The 19,611-nt window shown below is 47.7% G+C and overlaps 1 protein-coding gene across 3 annotated transcripts in view; it reads left to right on the top strand.

Annotated features, from left to right (window-relative positions):
• Window positions 1-19,611, top strand: part of LOC138064478 (tubulin polymerization-promoting protein family member 2-like) — a 109,162-nt gene extending 89,551 nt beyond the window's left edge. Inside the window, exons 6-11 of one of the 3 annotated variants that reach the window (XM_068927304.1) lie at window positions 12,417-12,467; window positions 13,623-13,747; window positions 16,709-16,889; window positions 17,390-17,636; window positions 17,746-17,899; window positions 18,011-19,611. In XM_068927304.1, coding sequence (XP_068783405.1) covers window positions 16,850-16,889; window positions 17,390-17,636; window positions 17,746-17,899; window positions 18,011-18,193 — 624 coding nt within the window. In that variant the 5' untranslated portion in view covers window positions 12,417-12,467; window positions 13,623-13,747; window positions 16,709-16,849 and the 3' untranslated portion in view covers window positions 18,194-19,611. Of the gene's footprint in view, window positions 1-12,416; window positions 12,468-13,132; window positions 13,748-16,708; window positions 16,890-17,389; window positions 17,637-17,745; window positions 17,900-18,010 lie in introns of those variants that run through there. The other 2 variants (XM_068927305.1, XM_068927306.1) reach the window with 2 other exon arrangements.

Genomic DNA, 19,611 nt, shown 5'->3' with positions numbered 1-19,611 from the left:
GCTTGTAATTGGACTGTTTTTTTCTCCTCTCTCAGTCTTTTTTCACCCACTTTCACTGTTGCTCTGCGCTGGTGCTCTGATTCCCACTGGCTGCCCGGCCGTGGGGCGCTGCCGTTAGCGCGCGGTATTTTCCCGCTGAGCGTCCTGCCACAACGAGCACCAGCATTTTGGGTGGCAGCAAAGAGGCAAAGCCATCCTAGGCCAGAGAGGAGCAGGGCTACGCAGGGAGGAAACAGGAGCAGGATACTGCTCGGTGATGCTTCTCCAGCATATCGTCCCCATCTCCGTCAGACGGAGGTTGCTGGCAATTAGTAAACCACGCACGGTGGCAGGCATCAGGCCAACCTTTTCTCGACCAGCTCTGCAGATGCACCCAGCGTTTCCTGCAGGCAGAGGGGCGGCTACCGCAGAGGGGCACGGCGGGCGTTTGCGCCTGCCTCCCGATTCCTCCTCGGGCTGCAAGCATCCCGCCTGCTCCCGCTCTTCGTCCTCTTCCCCTCCTCATTACGTGCTCAGTATTCCCCTTCTGAACACAATTCACATCATGCTACGTAACCTTTATGCAAAACTTAATCCAGGCTGTTGCACTGACCTTCGTTAGTACTTGAGGTAAGCTGAGTGGCAGTCTTAAAACTGCTGAAAAGCACACTAAGGGTGCCGGTTAAGAAATGCAAGATTTGGGCTTGTGCTAGCTGTTTTCTGTCAGGAAGATCAGTGCCACAAGCTGTATATTCAGGTATTACAATATAGCAGGGTAACGTTAGTTCAAATTATTATTGCTTTTTCTGGGTTCAGGAAGGAACAAAGGTTTCCGAAAAGCTGAGATGCCAGGAATTTGTAGTCGAGGCACTCTCACTATGCTCCCAAACTAATTAAAAGGATTTAATTTTCCTTCGCTGGAAATATTCAGCCCACAGTGTAGCTCAGCTGTGTTGATACACAGAAGAATGTTTAATTTTTTGAGGGTATGCTAATGGTTTCAGTCTCCTCGTATGAGATTATGTACATATACTTCCACTTTATTTTTACATATCTGTTACATATCTTAACGACAGAGTATATACAGTAACATGTAAACCAGCACAAATCGTCTACCACTATTCCTTCCACAATTCTAGCTTTAAAAATAAAGATATACAAAGACAGAAAAGCATTTAGGATGCCCATAACAGCAAAAGGAAAAGTCCCTACCCTCCTACCTCTCCATACATTCACTGTATTTCTCCTTAGCTGTTCACATCCTGACTCTCCATCTCTAATCCTCCAGTCTGGTTCCTTCTCATGTTACTTTCAGTAGATAAACGAATATTTATTCTTATTTCCCTGTCCTTAGTATCTTACTGTTTGAGTCCTATTTCTCGCTTGCAGCCACAGGTGCCATGCAGTGTAGGATGCCTGCAAGGCTGCTAGCTGAGCGAGGTGTGAGGTGGCCTGGGGAGTTGATGGGATTACACCACCGCCTCCTCGGCCACCCCAGTGAAAACCCCTTCAGGGGCTGCCAAAGCCCGCAGGCTCTAGGGCAAAACTGTTTTCCAAGAAATGGGAGAGAAGAAAAGCAGGAGGATGGGAGAATGTAAAGAGGGAGGAAGGAGGGCACTGCAGAGACTTTTGCCCTGTGAACACAGGTGGGACATGTAACTCATCTCTCACTGAAAGTCTGGCTCAGCCCTGCCAAAATTGTTGGGATAGGTCTGCCTTATGGACCTTAGACTGGGCTGCAAACCACAGCTTCGCAAAAATAAAAGCCAAAAAGCACTTTTCACTGGTAGATCTGAGGGCCTTTGAGAAAACTGTGCAGCTGCTGTGGGGAAACTGAGGCACTGAGAAAACATGAGGTCCACCCCAAGCCAATGGCAGCCTCTAAGATAAATAACCCAAGTGTGCAAGCTTCTGGTGTTTGCCCCACCGGCTCTACCAAATTGATTCTCTGTGCTTGTTAAAAAAAGGAGGGGGCACAGGTAGATCTTAAAGCCACAACGCTTTGGAAAGGAGAGGCGGCTAAAATATCCACTTCTCTTTGAAATATGCCTCTTTTTCCTGTTAAAACCTCTGCTTTTAGGAATGAAGCTTTTATGGTGACCACAGGGAAGGTTTAGGCTAACCATGGCAATACTGGCAGCTAATCCTACTTTCTGTTTCTGGCTCTGACCACAAAATGCAAAGCCCAATAGGCCCTAGGACAGTATGAAGGCAAAAGCTGCTTGTGTGCCTTCTGGGTGGTATTTACAGTTACAGGAATATGACAAAAGTGTGCTCCAAAAAGGCGTTAATAGCCGTCAGTTACAAATACCACGGCAGGAAGGAGAACTAAAACCGGCAAGCAGTTGCTTGTGTTTGTAATGGAGGGCGAGCATAGCCACAAACGGATGATTTGATTGGAAAAAAAAAAAAGTATTAGTAAATAAGAGCGAGGAGGAATTGGCAACTGGAGCAACCGCTTGGTGACTGCAGTGCTGCGGGGCTGCAGGGCGCTGCAGGGCGACGCCACGCAGCCCGCCACAGCGGAGCTCAAGCTTGGCCATGCTGGCGGAGATGGGGATGGAGGATGCTGCTGGGGTGTCTGTGCACACAGCGACCCGTCAAGGTGATGTAAAAATTGGCAGTGCATTGTTCCTCCCATGGTTAAAACAAAATAAAATAAAAGATAAAATAAAGGTCTTGCTGGCACAAAATGATACTGAACGCTGAGATGCACCAATAACCCCCTACTTAGGCCTGACAGACAAGAGCTCAACTCAGGAGTATTGCTACCACTGGGGCCTAACCTGAGTAACCCTCAAGCCCCTCTGCAGCTGTTCAGATTTAGAACGTGTGGTTGACTGTGGGCAAACCACACAGGACCTTTAGGAGAGGACAGAGATTTCCAATAAATTACTAATGGTTTAAATTAGCAGCTGCATCTTGCAGTGTCATTAAACTTTACAGGGGTTTGAATTAACAGCTGCATCTTGCACACTGTTTTTCATCATGACATGTAAGACACTGGTTCATTCCAGGTTGCTCACTAGGCAAGTAACGTTATTTCTTTATTCAGCCATGGGGCTCTTTACAAATTTAAAAACTGTTTGAAAAATAAAAGCAAAAATGCTCTGTCATAGAGGCTGGTACAAATCTAGAGCAACTCCTTTGATGTTAGCTAAGTTACTGTGGATTTACCTCAGAGTAATGGTGAGCAAGCTGCCATTACTTGCTTGAAAAATTGTACATCTATAGTAAAGTATTTGCTTACATTATTTCTTAAAGCCTAACTCAAGTTGACCATACAGGTAGGGAGCTACTCTCAATATAGCAAATGAATTGGTTTCAGAGTTATTGTTGCAGCTAAAGTGCTAATGACTCAAGCATTAGACCTTGTGACACAGAAATTATTTGGATGATTTTTCTGCCTGAGAAGGCTCTCTGTCCTCATCCTCCCGTTAACATGGGGACTTGAGCAGGTTTTAACACAAAGCCTCTGCTATCCACATGGGGATCACCCCTGCTCTGAGGTCAGAGAACCTAAGTTTGAACAAGTTTAGTCTAGTGGGGACATGATTTCAAGGCTGGATTTTGCTTATATTCAAGCTCACACTACTCAAGGAGGGTGGGTACCGGGGGGGGCTGATAGGTCTTCAGGCCATATGGCTTTCCATAAAGCCATACTAAGGTAGGCAAGGTCTTACACTAGGGGCTTCGCAGGACTCTGGTGTCCTGTGGCCGTAGACGCCTGAACGCAAAGACCAGTGAGGACGAAATAACATGAGATTTTTGTGTAGGGAGCTGAAACTGTGAGGAGGTTAGTTTGAATTCGTCTGAATCCGGGTAAATGTGGCATGGCCGATGTCCCCAGAGCAGTGGCTGGCAGGCGAACGCAGGTGTCTGTGAGCCTCTTGAACTGCCCCATTTTTGCAACCAGAAGATGGAGCCTGGAGGCTCCTCAGTGTCACAAAACAGCTGTGCAGGAGGAGTATCCTTGGGAATGCTCCCCGGGCTGCACCCCTTCTCCTTGAGCAGCCTGCCATTAAGCATTCCCAAACCAGCGGCTGGTGCAGAAAAAGGTGGTGATTTCCCTGGGAGGAAGCTTGTTGGGTGGTAGAGCGAGAGGGTGGCATGAGCCACCTGCATCCAGGGCCCTGTTAGCTGCCTTTAATCTTCTGTGTAGAGAGTCATGTGCGTTTATCATTTGTTTTTGACTCACTCAAAGGAACAGTGTCCAAGTATGTTTTGTAAATTAACATATGACAACGAGAAATTAGGTGGCTGCATTTCTGATTTCCACTCCTAATAAGCAAAGCCTCCAGTTCCTCTGCTGCTCAGCAGAAGTAAACAATATTCCCCGGGCCAAAACTGAGCTTTCTTCTAGCTCTTCATAACATTTAGCTCGCATGGTTAATGCCGTTAGTCAGAGATCTCCGGTTTAAGTGTCATAAAATACTAATTATAATGAGATGTTGATGTCTTTCCCCTAGTGTAACAGTTCAAAATGCTGCTTAAGTCCTATTGGGCAAGAGTTACAGGAACAGCATGTGAAAAGGGTTTTGTCATGCTATGCAGTAGGTTAATTAGAAAACTTCTCACATTAATGGTGAATCTAATTAATTTCTTGACTTTAGAAGAGTGTTCTGATTACATCTGGAAAATAGCTGATAACCCCAATAGCAAATTAAGGATAATTTAATACAAGATCACCGTAGTTTACGGTTACATGGCAACAGTGCATTTTGCTGACTTTTAAATGGGAGAAATGACTAAGACCTGGGCAGAGAGAGCAGTACAGAATATCCAGGGGCAGAAAGTGCCTTGATCTGGTTTCTTTGGCAGAAGTCCTGATGATTTCAAAGAGTGAAAGGGAATGCTGTCATGGTGGGAGGCATACTGGTTGTTTCCCATTTCCAGTAAGCCACATGTAGAGGTGACCTTCCCAAGGATATTCTTGTGTCCAAGCTTACTTGCTTGCCATGTGTTTAAACTCTATCAAGCTGTACTAATGGGCTGCGTTCTTTATTTTCTTTATAGATGTATAGATGAATAGTTCTAGTCACCATAGGCTTACATGAACTCAAAGATAATGCAGCCACCTATCTGCAACTGCCCCATCTGAAGATGTGTTTCAAAAGCAATCATCTTCCAGCCAGCCACTTAGCTGGTGATAGATGGGATTGCATTAGTAAGGCAGACAGATGCGAACCGACAACCTGGCTGGATCAATTATCGGAGCTGGGGTTACAGGAAATCCTGTAGGGTACGTGTGCAGGCGCGTAAAACCACCATGGGAAAGAGCAATGCAAGGAAAGGCTTTGCCTTTGTCAGAGCTCAGAGCTGTGCTGACCGTCCCAAACGTGAGCCTGACTGCTGGCTGAATGAAGCACAGAAACCATCTTGTGGCCAAATCGGAGCATGAACTAAATATGAGAGTTTTATTTTGTTGTATCTCCTTCCATACAATACATTTATTAAACCTTGCATATTAAGGCTAATAATCCCACTATTACATCTGCCTTACATTTTGCCTGTTGCTAAGAGTGACTGGGAGGCTGGCTGAACTTCCCAGGAGCTAGTCAGTGCGAGGAAGTCCCGCGGAGGTTTTTGGGGCTGTCCTCTGCTAAGTGGCCAAGTCTGAGCTGCAATCTGGTACCACACAGTGACTGGTGGGGACCAGAGCCGCCCAGGCACATGCTACCCCAAACCCTTGAAATTTGCAGCAAGGCTGTGGGCAGAAGACTTGGGAGAAGACCTGAGACCTTGTAATTGTGAGGTCGTATATGAACGTCTGGCTGACTTGAATGGTCGTAGAGAGGCTCTGTGATGGGAAGAAAATGGAGATGAGCTCTTGCCCACGCTTGAGAGGATTTGTTAATATTGTTTTCCAGGGGACCTGTGTTATAACAACAAAGGAATTTTTGTGTGTGTATGCATAGCTTAAAGTAGTTCCTCTTAGCTGTGTTGGCAGTTGGGGCTTTTTTTTTACCAAATGGATCTTGCATCTAGAGCTTTTGCCACTATAAGCATGTCAGGCAGGGAATGAGAAAGAAATCATAGCTGTGTTGACAGCACCTTTCAACGCAGATGAGGAATGTCTGCGATCACACACAGAGCCGGGAGATGAGTAAAAGACTTCAGGCCATGTTCTGGTCCAGCTGCACAGAGACGTTGAAGAACAATAAATCTGAGCAGATTGCTTAGGAAAGTCTCCCAGGGCTGCAGGATGTTGGACGTGTGCCCCTATTCTTTGGGAAAGTAATAGCATTTAGTCACAGAGAAGAGAAAGGAGGATGAAGAATGGCTTATTACGACTCCTTGCAATAGATCAGCTCCATTTTTCACCTTTCAGTGCAGGAGAAAATCTTGCACAATGCAGCTGATTGACATGTTGCATTTACAAAATCCAAAGATGAAAAGTCAGTTCTTGCAAAACTTGAGATGAGCGTTGCACAAGAGAACAGACCTGTTGCTGTAAATGAGCTGGTCAAGAAAGGAAAGCTGTACGTGGGCCGCTGTGTTTCTCCAGGTCGGCAGTTTGTGTCCTGCCCCGTCGGACTTGTTGTCCATTAGTAGAGCTGGATGGTGTGGGACAGTTTCTGTTAGGAGGCTTCGGCAGGCAGAGTGCCTGGCTGCTCCATGCCTTGCAGCTTCAGCCTAAATATTTTCAACAGACGGAAGTCTGATCTCAAAAATCCCCACAGGCTGGGTTTGTTTGGTGTGTACAGGCAACACTTTCTCTTGCCCTTTCTTGCTAAAATCCATAGACACTGCGTTCTGCCCACTACTGCCTTGCTGACTAAAAGTTTTTTGTTAGCTCTCTTGCTGCAGCTACCTGAGAAAGCTCTACATCTTTTCAGAAGAGGCTTAAGACACCTTGCCTTACTGTTTTTTGTTTAAGCGATTGTAATCAGTTTATTCCGGGGTATGGCTTTTTTTTTCTTCCCCATAGTGATACCAGGGAACCACTGGCAGGCTTTTGATGCCACAGTTTAAACCTTGGGACTAGAACCCCGATAACAGGCAAGTGCCAGATCTTTTTGTACGCAGTATTACTGGTCTTTGTAAGCAAAAAAGTTTGGTATCTTTGTAACATTAAGTGTTAAAAGTTTAAAAAGGTGCTGGCTGCTATGCTATCAAATCTTATTTCCAGGGCAAAATTTGTTTATGTCACGCTGAACATTTACTTGTAATAATTGTTCCACTTAAATGGCAGTAATGCCATCTTAAATATGTTTTTTTAGTCCAGGACGGACCCGATTATGAAACTATTTTTTTTTCATTCAGTTTCTAAAAATGTTAACAGTTCCGCACACTACTAGCAAGCCCTGAAGTGTTTGTAATCATGCTGAACTGAAGGGCTGGTCTCACAACCATAATATGCTCATGAAAGCATCCAAAAGGAGCTGAGACCAGCCTGCGTATAGAGGTTTCATTTTCCCTCTAATGTTTAGCCAGTGAAGAGTATTTCTGCAAACACAGACGGAAAGGCATGTATATACTTGGGGACCAGATCCTTAATTTATGGAAATCACTGCTACCCAGCAAAAGTCAGTGAAGCAATGACAGTTCATTCCCATCAGGGATCTGCCCTTTGGCTTCTGCAAATGTTGTGTTTGTGTGGGTAATCTGGGACAAGCTGAACATGGCCATCAAAGCTGACTAAGTCCTCCCATGGGAATACAGTACCAATCTCAAAAGTGTTACTTCTGCAAACTGTATGCTGCATAGGAATTGCCTTCTGCCTTGCAATGAAATATCACAGAGAGGCCTGCACGTGGAAAGACCCTATTGCTTATGCGTTATCAAACGCTCTCAAATTAGAACAGTGGTAAAACCCCTACTGGCTGAGAGGAGCTGTCTGGCCAAACCAGAACGCTTCGAAAACCTTCAGCATAAATTCTTACAGGTAAGAGACAGTGGACTGTAAAACCTCCTCTGCACTGGGCAGCACCTCTGCATAGGTGCTTCAAAGCTGTATTTGCTGATATCACTTCCGGTCATACTTTCTAGGTGTCAGGCCTGCAGACCCCAGCAGATCTCCAGATCTTGCTGGCTCCAAGATGTAACATGTCTGTGTCCACTAGTAAGTGGCTTCTGGGAAGACTTCAGTATTTTTGTCCATCTCCACATCTTTGCAGGGATTTACTGTTACTGATGTTCTTCTGGTTTGTAGCAGATGATTTCACCAACAGTGGGCACATGGGAATGAATTTGGCTCTAAAAACAAAACCAAAGGAAAAAAAAAATCTGTAGTTGCAAGCCAAAATGACTTAGTATCATCTTGTAAAGGAAAAACATTTGCCATCACTTCTTCAAGGTACAGTATAATTTCTCTAATATGATTCCTATTTATTTTCATATCCCTGGTGGATATGAGATGAAGGAACAGGCTCAAGGTATAGGAAGAAACATTTAGGTTAGGCATTAAGAAAACCTCTTTAAAGCAGAGAGAGCAAAGCTCTGGGACAGATTGCCTGGGGGGACTGAGGAAACCCCATTTCTAGATGTTAGATGTTTGTCTTACCGATTCTAAGACAAGACAAACATTTGCTGGGAATGACATTGATGGTGATTTTTGCCCTAAAAAAAGGACTACATACCCTCTGGTTATCTCTTCCAGATTTCTACCTCCTCCCATCCCCCGTGATTTATGGTTCCTTGATGCTTCTGCCTGCCCTCTCCTATTTTCTCAGCTGCATATTATGGAGGACTTGCATATAATTGTTAGCTATTTGAGTGCACTAAGCTGTTTTTCATTTACTTTGATTTTTGATTGCATTCTAGATGTTAAACATCGGAAATAGCAGAGGGCCTTGTAAAACGGCATTTCAGTAGACCGTAGATGGAAGTGTAGAATGCAATTTTGGATTTGGAGCTCAGCAAAGACCAAACCAACCCCAAGCTACCTTCCTGCCAAAGAAAGATGTGGTGCGTTGAGAGGAAGGTTCTCGGAGGCCACTGGGAGCACTGAGCCATGTCCTGCGCCACTAAGTATGTGTGCTGGATCACGGGGCGGGTATTAATAAGTACTGTCTGGGTGGTCTTCTCCATTCCTAGGCATGGCTGACGTGCAGTGTCTGCTAATCCTCCCTCGGCAGATGAGCAAGGAAAAAGAAGGACTAGTGTTTCTTTTCAAAGTTAGTAAACCACAACTCATTCTATCCTTCAAATGCTTTGCTTAAAGCCAACCTTCTGCAGATTTTTAAAGCCAAATGGACCACTGCGATCCCCTATGGTGATAAAAAAAATGAGAAACATTTGCCAACAAAACTCTTTGGAGTGGTGATTTTAGAATGCTTTTTCTTGAAGAAGTTTGCAAAGCTTCAGAGTAAAACTTGAGTTTTATTCTCTCTTTTACGTTTATGTGCACACATATATAGGAATATACACAAAGGTAAGCGTCCTTACAGGCTGGAGGTAGGTACTGTAGCTCTTACTCAGATAGTCCTCTGATGTTGTTTTAAGTATTTGCTACAGATAAAGCACGAAGGCCTCAGGACTGCATGTAAATCTGGGCCTCATACTACTTTCTCGTAGCCTCAAACAACATTACTTAGGCGTTTTATCTCACCACAGGCAAATGTGACAAGTGTCTTTCTTTGCTGCAAGCAGAGGAGGGGTGAAACCATGGCAAGGCTTTCCTTCACTCAGCAAAGGGGTGAAGGGTGAGTTCTGCTAATTGCTTGCCCTACATTTGTGCCTGGAGCACCTATTGATACTAATGGAGACGGGTTAAGGGTAGGGATGTCTGGGTTTGAGGCAGCAGACAGCCCCAAATGTTGGATTTCATATCACAGAATTGGCATAAAGAATCAGCTATAGAAAAAGAAATACAAAGGTTAAAGTGGGAAAAAAAAAGAAATTAAAAGGAGACTTCAGGGCCGTGAAAGTTTATATTTATCTCCTGAAAGAACCAGCGCCTGAAATTGGCAGTTGAACGGTCGCCTTTGTGCGGAGCGAGTGTGAACGTGTGTGCACGGGGGGGTGTTTCTCTGCTAATAAAGACCAAGATTCCCCTATAATTAGAGGTGGCAGGTGGTGAGGTCCCACCGCAGCCCATGAGTTCACTCCGGCTCCTGGCTCAAAAATAAGATTTGGGGAAGCGGGGAGGAGTGCGGGGGGACGCCGCAGGTTCTTTGGTTTTGCACCTAAGATGGTAACACAGAGCTTGATTGATAACAGTATGAAGCAAGCTGGGTTTTGTTTTTTCTGTCCTTAACCAGACCTGCAAAGCAGTCCCAGGCTGTGGCTTCAGCAACCGGCAGAGCGAGGCCAGCTGAGTTGTGTAGACTCCCACAAAGGGCGTCTTGCTTCCGGCAGATGTCCCAGATACCAGGCCATTCGATCCCACCACAAAAATAGTTGCGTAAAATATTGTGTGCTTGTTCTGACCTGACAGCGATGGGCCTGTTCCCCTTCGCTGGGCTGGTGGAAATATCCAGCCTGGGCTGTGGCTCGGGCCCAGCAAACCCGCGCTCCCCACGGGGCAGCGAAATGCCTCCGTGCAAGAGGGAGAAAGGGAAAAGATGGGAGTGATTTCCCTTCCCTTTTCAATGTTAGGCTTCTAAAAAACTGGACCACATATTCCCAACTGACTGCTTTCGCATAGGTTTGTTGCCAGGAGAGACAGGAGAGAGCGCGCAGCAAGGAGTCAGGCTTCGGACACATTTCAGGACTGCTGCTATATCTTCAGGAAAACAAGGACCTATGGCCAAATTCTCAGCGAGGGTCAATTGGCAGAGACATGCTGACCGCAACGCCTTTATGCTGATTTACACCTGCTGAGAGTCTGGCCCAGGAAAAAAGGAGTAAAGGAAACTGTTTCACACTGGGCATCATGCACTGGTGGGGAGCCCACCTCCTTGGCTGGGCCCACCTCCTCAGCCCAACCTCGCCAAATAATCCTTTGTGGATCAGTTAGTGAAATCCCACAGGAATCCTGCTTTCAAAAACAGTTTCTTCTTAGCTAGAAGAGGCTTTCTGTTTTGTTCAATGGATGTCAGACCCGGCTGAAGACTGGCTCTGCCCCCCTTGTCCTTCATCCTGGTGTTAGGGGATATCTGCTGTCAACTGGGGCTGCGAACTGGGCCAGACACCACAGAGAAGCGATAACCTGGTGTTATCGTCAGGAAAATGCCATCAGCACAGCCCGGTGCCCCGAGTGCTCCTCCTGGGCTGCTGCCTGTGACAAAGCCCGGGCTGCCTCTGCTGGGGCCAGAATACATTAAATTAAACCCTCTTTGGAAAGCTCAAGTGCGTTGCAGTCACATACGCTGCCCCAAGTCTCTGTCTCCATCGACTTGCACCTCTTGAGTAATGCAAAGCGTGCCAAGCAGGTGGCAGCTCTTCTGACGCAGGCTGGAAAATGTCACTGTTGCTTGTGTCAAATGCAAGTTATTTTACAAGTTGTAGAATAGTGGAAAAGGAGCATCTGACTCTTCTGCTTCGCCACAGCTGCCCTCTCTTGCTCTTGGGTGTCCAGGGCTCCACTAATCCCCTTCAGTACGGTTGCAAGGTGTCTTTTTCCTAGGGCCAAACACCAGCGTGAGCAGCTTTGGCTCCCATCTGCAGCAGCACATGGCTCTTTAAACCTTCTCAGCCTGAAAGAAGCAGTATTTTGTGGTGCACTAGCTGCTTGCTTATTTATTTATTTATTTATGTTAGAAGAATATCAGACCAGAGCAGATTTTCCCGTTTTGTATGAATGAACAGCATTTTGGGGCGGAAGTGGAAGAATGAGAATGGGGGAAAAAAAGCTTTATGATAGATTAATGTCTTCCATGGTCTGGGAAGCATGAAACTAAATCGACTGGCAGTGCAAAACCAACCATAAAGGGTCAGAGCACAAGTTCATTCCCTCATGTGTCCTGTCTCTGTTGCATGCTTCCAGCAATCTGTGGCTTAGAGACTTCCCATGCCAGAGGGGGGGTCTTCTTTCTCTCTTTAATGACCCTTTTATGGACCTTTCCTCCCTGGCTTTGCCTGATTGTTTTTTGAACCTCTTTATATTTCTGCTGCACGAAGCAATTCATGGCAGTGAGTTCCACGATCTCACGTTATGGCGAAAACCTGTCCTTTCGTTTGCTTATAACATGGTAGCCCATAAATAAGGACAGAGAGAGGTGCTCTCATTTCTCAGTCTGCCTCGAAAGTCCTCTTCCAGCCGAGAAAGGCATGGCAACCCCATTGGAGTGCAGCACTGCTCCGACAAACCAGAGACACCAAGCGGCGTGGATTTGGCTATGCTATATGGCAGCAATATATAATACTAAATAAATGTTCTCCCTAGCCTCCATCGGGATTAGAGGGCTACAGAGGGCAATCATCTCAAAACGTGATCTGGCACCTTTTTTTTAAAAAAAGAATAAACATAAGTACACTTGCTTTCTGCATGCAAGAATATTAGCCTTAAAAATGCTGTAGCTTTATATTTCTTGTACCTTCTCCCCTTACAGAATGCTTTGATGTGTTCTGAAAAAAATAGCAAGAACATCTGTGCTTGTACAGTAAGTATACGTAAAGCAAGTAGCCTTTCAGATAGACTTCTCCTAGATCAGGGTTGAAGAGCTGCCAAGAGGCTTTTGCACGCAGAAGGACGCTGTTGGAACAGTGTGCAAATGACTCAACTTGTTGAAACAAGCCAAAACAAGATAACTTTTTCCTAGCTAATTGCATCAGATCAAGTTGGAGGTAAATGCACTTTTGGCTGTGGAAGGAGCTAATATGAGGCAGCTGAATTAGAATAAGAAGACAGATTTCAGGGGCAAAATTAATTCCTAATATAGCTTCAGTGGAATCAGTGGATGTTATATTGGTGATGAATATGACTAACAGTATATAGTTATATATGAAAATGGCACTTTTTAATGTGATACTGATCACATTTAATAGGGCAATTATTAAAGACCATATTTCCTAATGGGTTAGCTAGAGTATTGTAAAAGCATTTATTTAAGAGCGTTTCTCCAAGCCTCGGCAGAATTTCAGCGAGTTGGCACACCTGCCTAGTTCTCCAGCATGTTCATGAGATACTACGGGTCGTGATCCAGTCTCACGTGTGCCATGAAACGCCAGTGACTGCAGTGGGAGAGCAGGGTGCTGCAAGCTCCCTAGACCTTCCCTTCTGCTTTGGAAGGGTTTGTCAGCTGGAAGCTCTGAGTTATGAGCACTGCAGACTAAGAGAACGTTTCCCTTTCTTTTTCTCAGATGCATAAATATTATTTGAACTGTAACATAAAGTAGAAGAAATTCCAAATAAAAAAATAAACTGACATCGTCAGTATAGTCATGTATATGCATGAAAAATTAACTCCTGAAGATTTATGTAATACACTGACTCCCGGCCAAAGGGAACATGTATTCATCCTAGAGGGATTACTTTGAGTAAGGATGGTTATTCTGCCAAGGGAAATGCATGAAATAACTTGAAAACACAGCTGTAGTCTCACTATAATTATGTCACATACTCTGATCAGAGCACATCATTGACTAGGCTGGAGCATTTGATTTCTCTCTGTGGTGGGTGTTTATAAAAGGCCTTCTACTTTTTTGCTGGTGACCGAGATGATTCTTGAAACAAATTGTGTCAATTTTGAAAAAATAAATGTTCCCAGATTTTCCTGAAAATAATTTAATATGGTTTAAACCCTTTCAATCTGAAGCAACAAACTTCACAGAGATCAAGAGTATAAAGGCGCATCTAGATCATCAGAAGACTTCATACTGGTTTTATTGTCTGAAAAGAAATGTGGTCAGAAGAAGTCACGTGACGACCAATATGCAGGAGGTAGGTCTGCGCTGAAGCCCTAGTGCCGGAGCAAAAATTCTTCAGCTCCTCAGGTAAAATCAGTGCCAGCCAACACTGTCCTCCAACAGGCACACAAGGGCAGAAGAAAGCACTGGCTGAAACTTGCTAAGAGAACTGGCTAAGAGAACTGGCCTTCAGTTTGTCTTGTTCATGTACTTTTTTTCAGTCCACATCCTTCTTGAGGAGGACACTGAAGATAGCTATAGGATAAAGTTTGTATAATATAAGGAACTGTACAAACACAGCTCTGAAGGGCAATGGAGACACAGGTTTTATTTACCGCATGTCTGTACAGTGCCCTCAACATGAGCTTGCTTAGTGCCTCTACGAGCTGTCAGACTATAGCGTTACTACCAGAAGGACTAATAGCGGCACTTAGAAAAAATGAGAACTGCTTACTGTGGGTATTCAAACAAATTACCTTTGCCAGCCGTGAGGAGAGCCTGACTCAAACAGAGCTCGGCTTCCCACTGCAAACCCTGGGGAATGCTCCCCCCCCTCCCCCTCCAGACAAATTCACACCTGAAAGGCCAGCCTATGTGTGTCCCATTAAAGCACCTATTTCCTGAACAGACTTGCAGGAGTCTTTGCAGATTCAGATTGACCACAAGGCAAAGAGGAAATCATCAGCCCTTTGCTTGAACTACAATTTGATCTGTGTAGCCAAAAAAAAGGTTTCCTTGTGTGTGTGTGTGTGTGTGACACACACAAACAAACAAAAAATCTGCACAAGCACTGCAGTTATTGAAAAGAAATCCTGTAACGTAAAAAGATTTTTACAGAGAACAGCTGCATGTCCGGTCTCTTTTGCTTTATTTTAATTGCTAACAAGTGGTTTTGCAAATTTCTCCATATAAGATCCTTTTTCTTTCCGATTCTCTGTAAAACTTCCCATGTAAGCCTAGGCACTAACACTTTGCTCCGTTCTCTCCTCTTTTCCCATACATCTGCATCAGGCATTATATTTATTTAGCAAGGCAGCTAAAGTCCCTGCCTTTCAAACTTGTACTATATATTACGCCGTGATACTTGATTCTCATTTTAAATAAAACTTGGTTCGTCATCTACAGCCACCGTCTCCAGGAAAGGGACGATTCAGCTACAGGAGTTCGTGGCCTGGATCAGACGCAAGGGCTTATGGAATGGGTGCAGCTCCACATCTGAGTTTTGATTTACCTTCATCCTCCATCGTCCGCGGTTTGCTGGGTCTCGCTGTAATTTGAGCAGCTCGTTTTGACACATGTAGAGTGTTTCATACAGTAATTGGCATTTCACTGCTTTAATGTCTCCATTCAAACAGTTTCTCTGATCATGGCACTGAAAGGGAAGTCTTATGCTATACATAGCTGTATGTGGAAAAAAAGAGTTTTATGTGATTATGGTAATAGTTCATAAAATTTAGCAGACAAAGAATAATTTAGAATTCATTTATTCATGGCAGCAGAAGTTAATATTCTTCTTGCCTACAAAAGAGTTTGTGACATTAATCTTTTCTCCTGTATTTCTGTTTTTCCACAGAGCTAGTGTGGCTTACTTCAGTATTATCGATGCGCTAACTTTTTTTTTCCTTTTTTACTGTCTGCAAAATGCTGTTTTTCCTTAAATAAATAATGCTGATCCTCTGAAGATGGTATCAAAGCTGTCGTCCAACTTTCCTGCAGGATTACGTGTTTGAACAGAACGTTGAATTTTGCTCTCTGTTTTGCAGCTAAGTAAATTACTGATAGAGAATAAATCACCTCCCTACAGCTGAAGATTTAACTTAGTATATCCCTTCATAATGTTAGATTTTTTTTTTTAAATGATCGGTCTATTTTGGGAACAGGGTATCTCTGTACGTGTTATTCATGTTCTTTTAATAAGACACTGCCTTTTCCTTCTGTCTCTGTCTCTCTCTTTTTTTTTGGTGATTCTCCTCAGCGTCTTCAGCATCTGTCTATCTAAGATGCTTCAAACCTCACTAAATGTAATTTTAAGCTGAGCTCATAAGAGGCTGGCAGCAGCCTCAGATGCTTAACTAGCTACTTGGGACCAAATTCTGCACTCCTTTGGCCTGACCTTGTCGAAAGCCCTGCGACTGAAAGCAGGAAGGATTTGACTTGTGGCCATGTGAGACTTCAGAGCGGAGACCATAGGCGCAGTGATTCAGATTAATCTCTGTATTAAGTTCACTGGAGCAATATGCCCGGAACATAGTAAAACAACTTTGCGGTGCGATCTGTCAATTATGGGCTATCATTGTGGACATGGAGCTCTTGAAAGCCCTGTCCTCCAGGTTAAATGAATGTAGCGCTGCCTAGCTGGCAGATCACAGGAGGCACTTGGCCTTTGAGGTGTCTGCAGTGGGAATCTGCAGCTGTCGGTGTTAGGCCCGATGCTTGGTCATGTTTTTATCGACGAGCCGGAAATAAACGTAAAATTGCCATTAATGAAATCTGCAGATGACAAAAGGAACAGAGGTCTGCTACAGAAATGCGAGTATAGAGGAGGCAGGCAGGCATGCAGAACAGCAGTCTGGCTCTTTGCCTTTTTGTTAACACAACTTACTGGGTAATAAGAATCCCCGACCGCACGCGCGTGCATGCGTGTGTACACAGGTGTGTATGATTTTTTAAAATTGTTTTCCCTCAAGCAGTGGAACAAAAAGCTGGAAATAAGAGCTGGCCTCTGCTTTGGCGAGCTTTGGTGAACCGCTGCTGTGCTCGCTGTGCCCGTGAGGTGCACAGCCGGAGAGGGCTCGGCCCTCGGGGGTGAGATGGGCGCTGGGTAGGTTCATCCGCTCGGGGCTCCAGATCCTCAGGACTTGGCAATTTCAGCAGTTTTGGAAACTTGTCCAGTGCGAGCAGGTTTTGGGTATGGTTTTTGCAGTGTTTGTGGCCAGGGAGCGTTGCCCCGAGACCCGCCAGGCAAGCGCCCTTCGGTTTATTCATTGTCACACAGGGGCTGTGAAGAGCGGAAACAAGTCGGCTGGTGGCATCACAGAGCTGCTTTGAAGTGGTTTCCAGTTATGGGGCAAAAAGGAGGTGAAATCCTGGCCTTCTTGAAATCCATGGGCGTGTGGCTGTTCACTCCAGCGGAGCCATGCCTTCTTCCTGGGTCTATTGGCTTTGCCTAAAACCAGGTATGCTCCCTCCCTTTTTTTTTTTTTTTTAATTACAAAATTAATTAAAAAATTTAATTTAATTTAAAATTTAATTAAAAAATGTGTATACTGTAAATAAAAAAAAAAAGCACCGAAACAAGGCGTCTGCAATAAGGGAAGGGGGGAAAAAATTATTTATAATTAATTACATATATATATAAAATTCATTTATTTATATGTCCCGGGATGGGTTACGTTTTTGGGCGCGTTATGCTGAGGAGGCCCCCCGGGGGCGAGCGGGCGGCCATCGCTACGGCGAGTTTTGCGCGGGCTGTGAGGTGGGCGCCGGGCGCCGGCGGGACACAATGGGCGGGCGAGGGTGCCGGGAGGGCAGGGTAAGGCGGACGGGGCGTCGTGCAGGTGTGATGGCGCAGCTCCCCGCCGCGGGGGCCACCCGTGAGGAGGCCTGCGAGGTGCTTTTCTGAGGGCTGGGCGGACAAATTGGGGCTTTATTATTATTGTTTTTTAATTCCCTCCAGACAACAGGCCAAGCAGAAATCACCGCTTAGACGCCCCGACGGTGCCGGTCGGTGCCCGCGGCAGCAGCAGCAGCAAGATGTCGGGGGTGGAGGACACTTTCCGCAAGTTTGCCATGTACGGCGACACGGCCGCCAGCGGCAGCGACATGACGGGCAAGAACTTCTCCAAGCTGTGCAAGGAGTGCGGCGTGATGGACGGCCGAGCCGTGACCAGCACCGACGTCGACATCGTCTTCAACAAAGTCAAGTGAGCCGGGGAGGCGGCGGGGGGCACGGCGCCGCCGGCGGGGCCGGCGGGGGCAGGGGGATGGATCCGGCTCCCCGCTGACGTGCCCTGTCCCCCCCCACCCGGGCAGGAGCAAGGGCGCCCGCACCATCACCTTCGCCCAGTTCCAGGAGGCCATGAAGGAGCTCTGCGGCAAGCGCTTCAAGGGCAAGGCACCCGAGGAAGCGCTGCAGGCCGTGTACGGCCTCATCGAGGGCAAGGAGCCGGGCAACGTGGGTGTCACGGTGAGTAACACCCCCCCCCCCCGCCCCGGGCCACGCGTGCTGAGGCCTGACCCGCTCGAGGCAGCAGTGAGCCCGGGGGGGGGCCCCGTCGCTCAGCCCCCCGCCTTGTAGAAAGCCACCAAAGCCGGGGCGGTGGAGCGGCTGACGGACACCAGCAAGTACACGGGCAGCCACAAGGAGCGCTTCGACGAGAGCGGCAAAGGCAAGGGCCTGGCGGGCCGCGAGGACCAGGTGGACACCAGCGGCTACGTGGGGGCCTACAAGGGGGCCGGCACCTACGACAAGACGCACTAGGGACCCGCGCGGGGGAAACCCCCCCCATCCGCCCGAAACCCCGGGAGAGGGGGGCGAGTAAAGGCCTGAGGCAAATGGGCCTGTGTGTCAGTGCGCCGGGGTCTGGGGGGGGGGGTGACACGGGGGGTGCGCGGGAGGCAGAAGCAGGGTGCAGCCTCCCCGTCCCGCTGCGCGGCGCCAAGGGGCTCAAAAGCCAGGGCAAGCGAAGGAGCAGCGGCTGCAGCCCGTCACCCCCCTCTCAGCCACCATCACCCACTCCCGCCCCGGGCTCCCTCCCTGCCCGCGGGCGAAGCCCCCCGGCCCGGCCCTCGCGCGTGCCGCCATCACGCGACGCCACCCCCCCCACCCCATCCCCGGATTGGGGCTGCTGGGGCTGGCGAGGTGTCTGCGCTCCCCCAGGGAAGGGGACAGCGAGCGAGCGAGCGGTGACGGGGGACCGGAGGGCGCCGTGGTAAGGTGGAAGGAAAAAGGCTGGAAGCTGTGTAAAAATTAAAAAGCCTTGTGCCTGCCCTTTTTTTTTTTTTTTAAAAATAATTTGTTTTTTTTTCCCAACTCAGCTCTTAGACCCAGTGACGCGTCCTCGAGGTGGCTGTCCTCAGCCGTGCTTGCTTAGCACACGATGTCCTGTGCGACAGTGTAAGCAAAGTACATGTAAATTAAGGGATAATAGGACATGGTCCGAAGAAGAAAAGCGAACGTGCTCGGTGCGCCGGCGGCCGAGCGGTCTCGCGTAGCTCTGCCTCCTGTGGCGTGACGTGCCTTGCCGAAACACAGCCCCCAGCGACCGCAGCAACCGCCGCATTTCCCAGCCGCCCGCGGCTGCTGCCGACACTTTCTCTCCCTTGGTTCCCCGGAGCGGCTCCGCTCTTGCCGCAGCGGCGGCGGCGGCGGCGCTGCCCCACGGGCGCGGGGAGAGGCGGCAGAGGGGTGCTGCGGCCTGCCAGGCCCCGGGCAGGCGGGGTGGGCAGCAGCCGCGAGGCACCCAGGGAGCGCGTCTCGGCGCCTTGGCTCCTGGACAGGGCGGGCAGCTCACGCGCAGGCCCCCAGAGCGAGCTGCTGCCGCTGCAGCGTGGGTAAAAACAGGGTGAAATGAAAAAAAAAACCCCAAAACCAGCCAGTCTAACCAGCGGCTGAATAAGGACGCAGCCTGCGGGGCTCGGTCTGGGGCTGGGGGACGGCCGGCTCAGGCTCCCTGAGCTCCTCGGCCACCCTGGCTCTGGCCTTGCTTGGCGGCGGACAAGCAAGGCCCCCGCCGCGTGCCGGTGGGGGCATCCTGCTGCGGGTACCAGCAGCGCCGCCGCAGCCTCCAGGGTCGGCTCGGCTTCCCCGGCCGCCATCCTCCTCAGCGGCTGGGCAGCCAGCTGGGGAGCACCTCTTCGTCCAGGCAGGGGAGGCGAGGACTCTCCAAGCGAATTGCG

The sequence above is a fragment of the Struthio camelus genome, chromosome Z (genome assembly GCF_040807025.1).
Source record: "Struthio camelus isolate bStrCam1 chromosome Z, bStrCam1.hap1, whole genome shotgun sequence".
In the NCBI taxonomy this organism is placed as follows: domain Eukaryota; kingdom Metazoa; phylum Chordata; class Aves; order Struthioniformes; family Struthionidae; genus Struthio; species Struthio camelus.
Note: the sequence above shows the minus strand (reverse complement) of the source record. Positions and strands in the feature narration are given on the sequence as shown.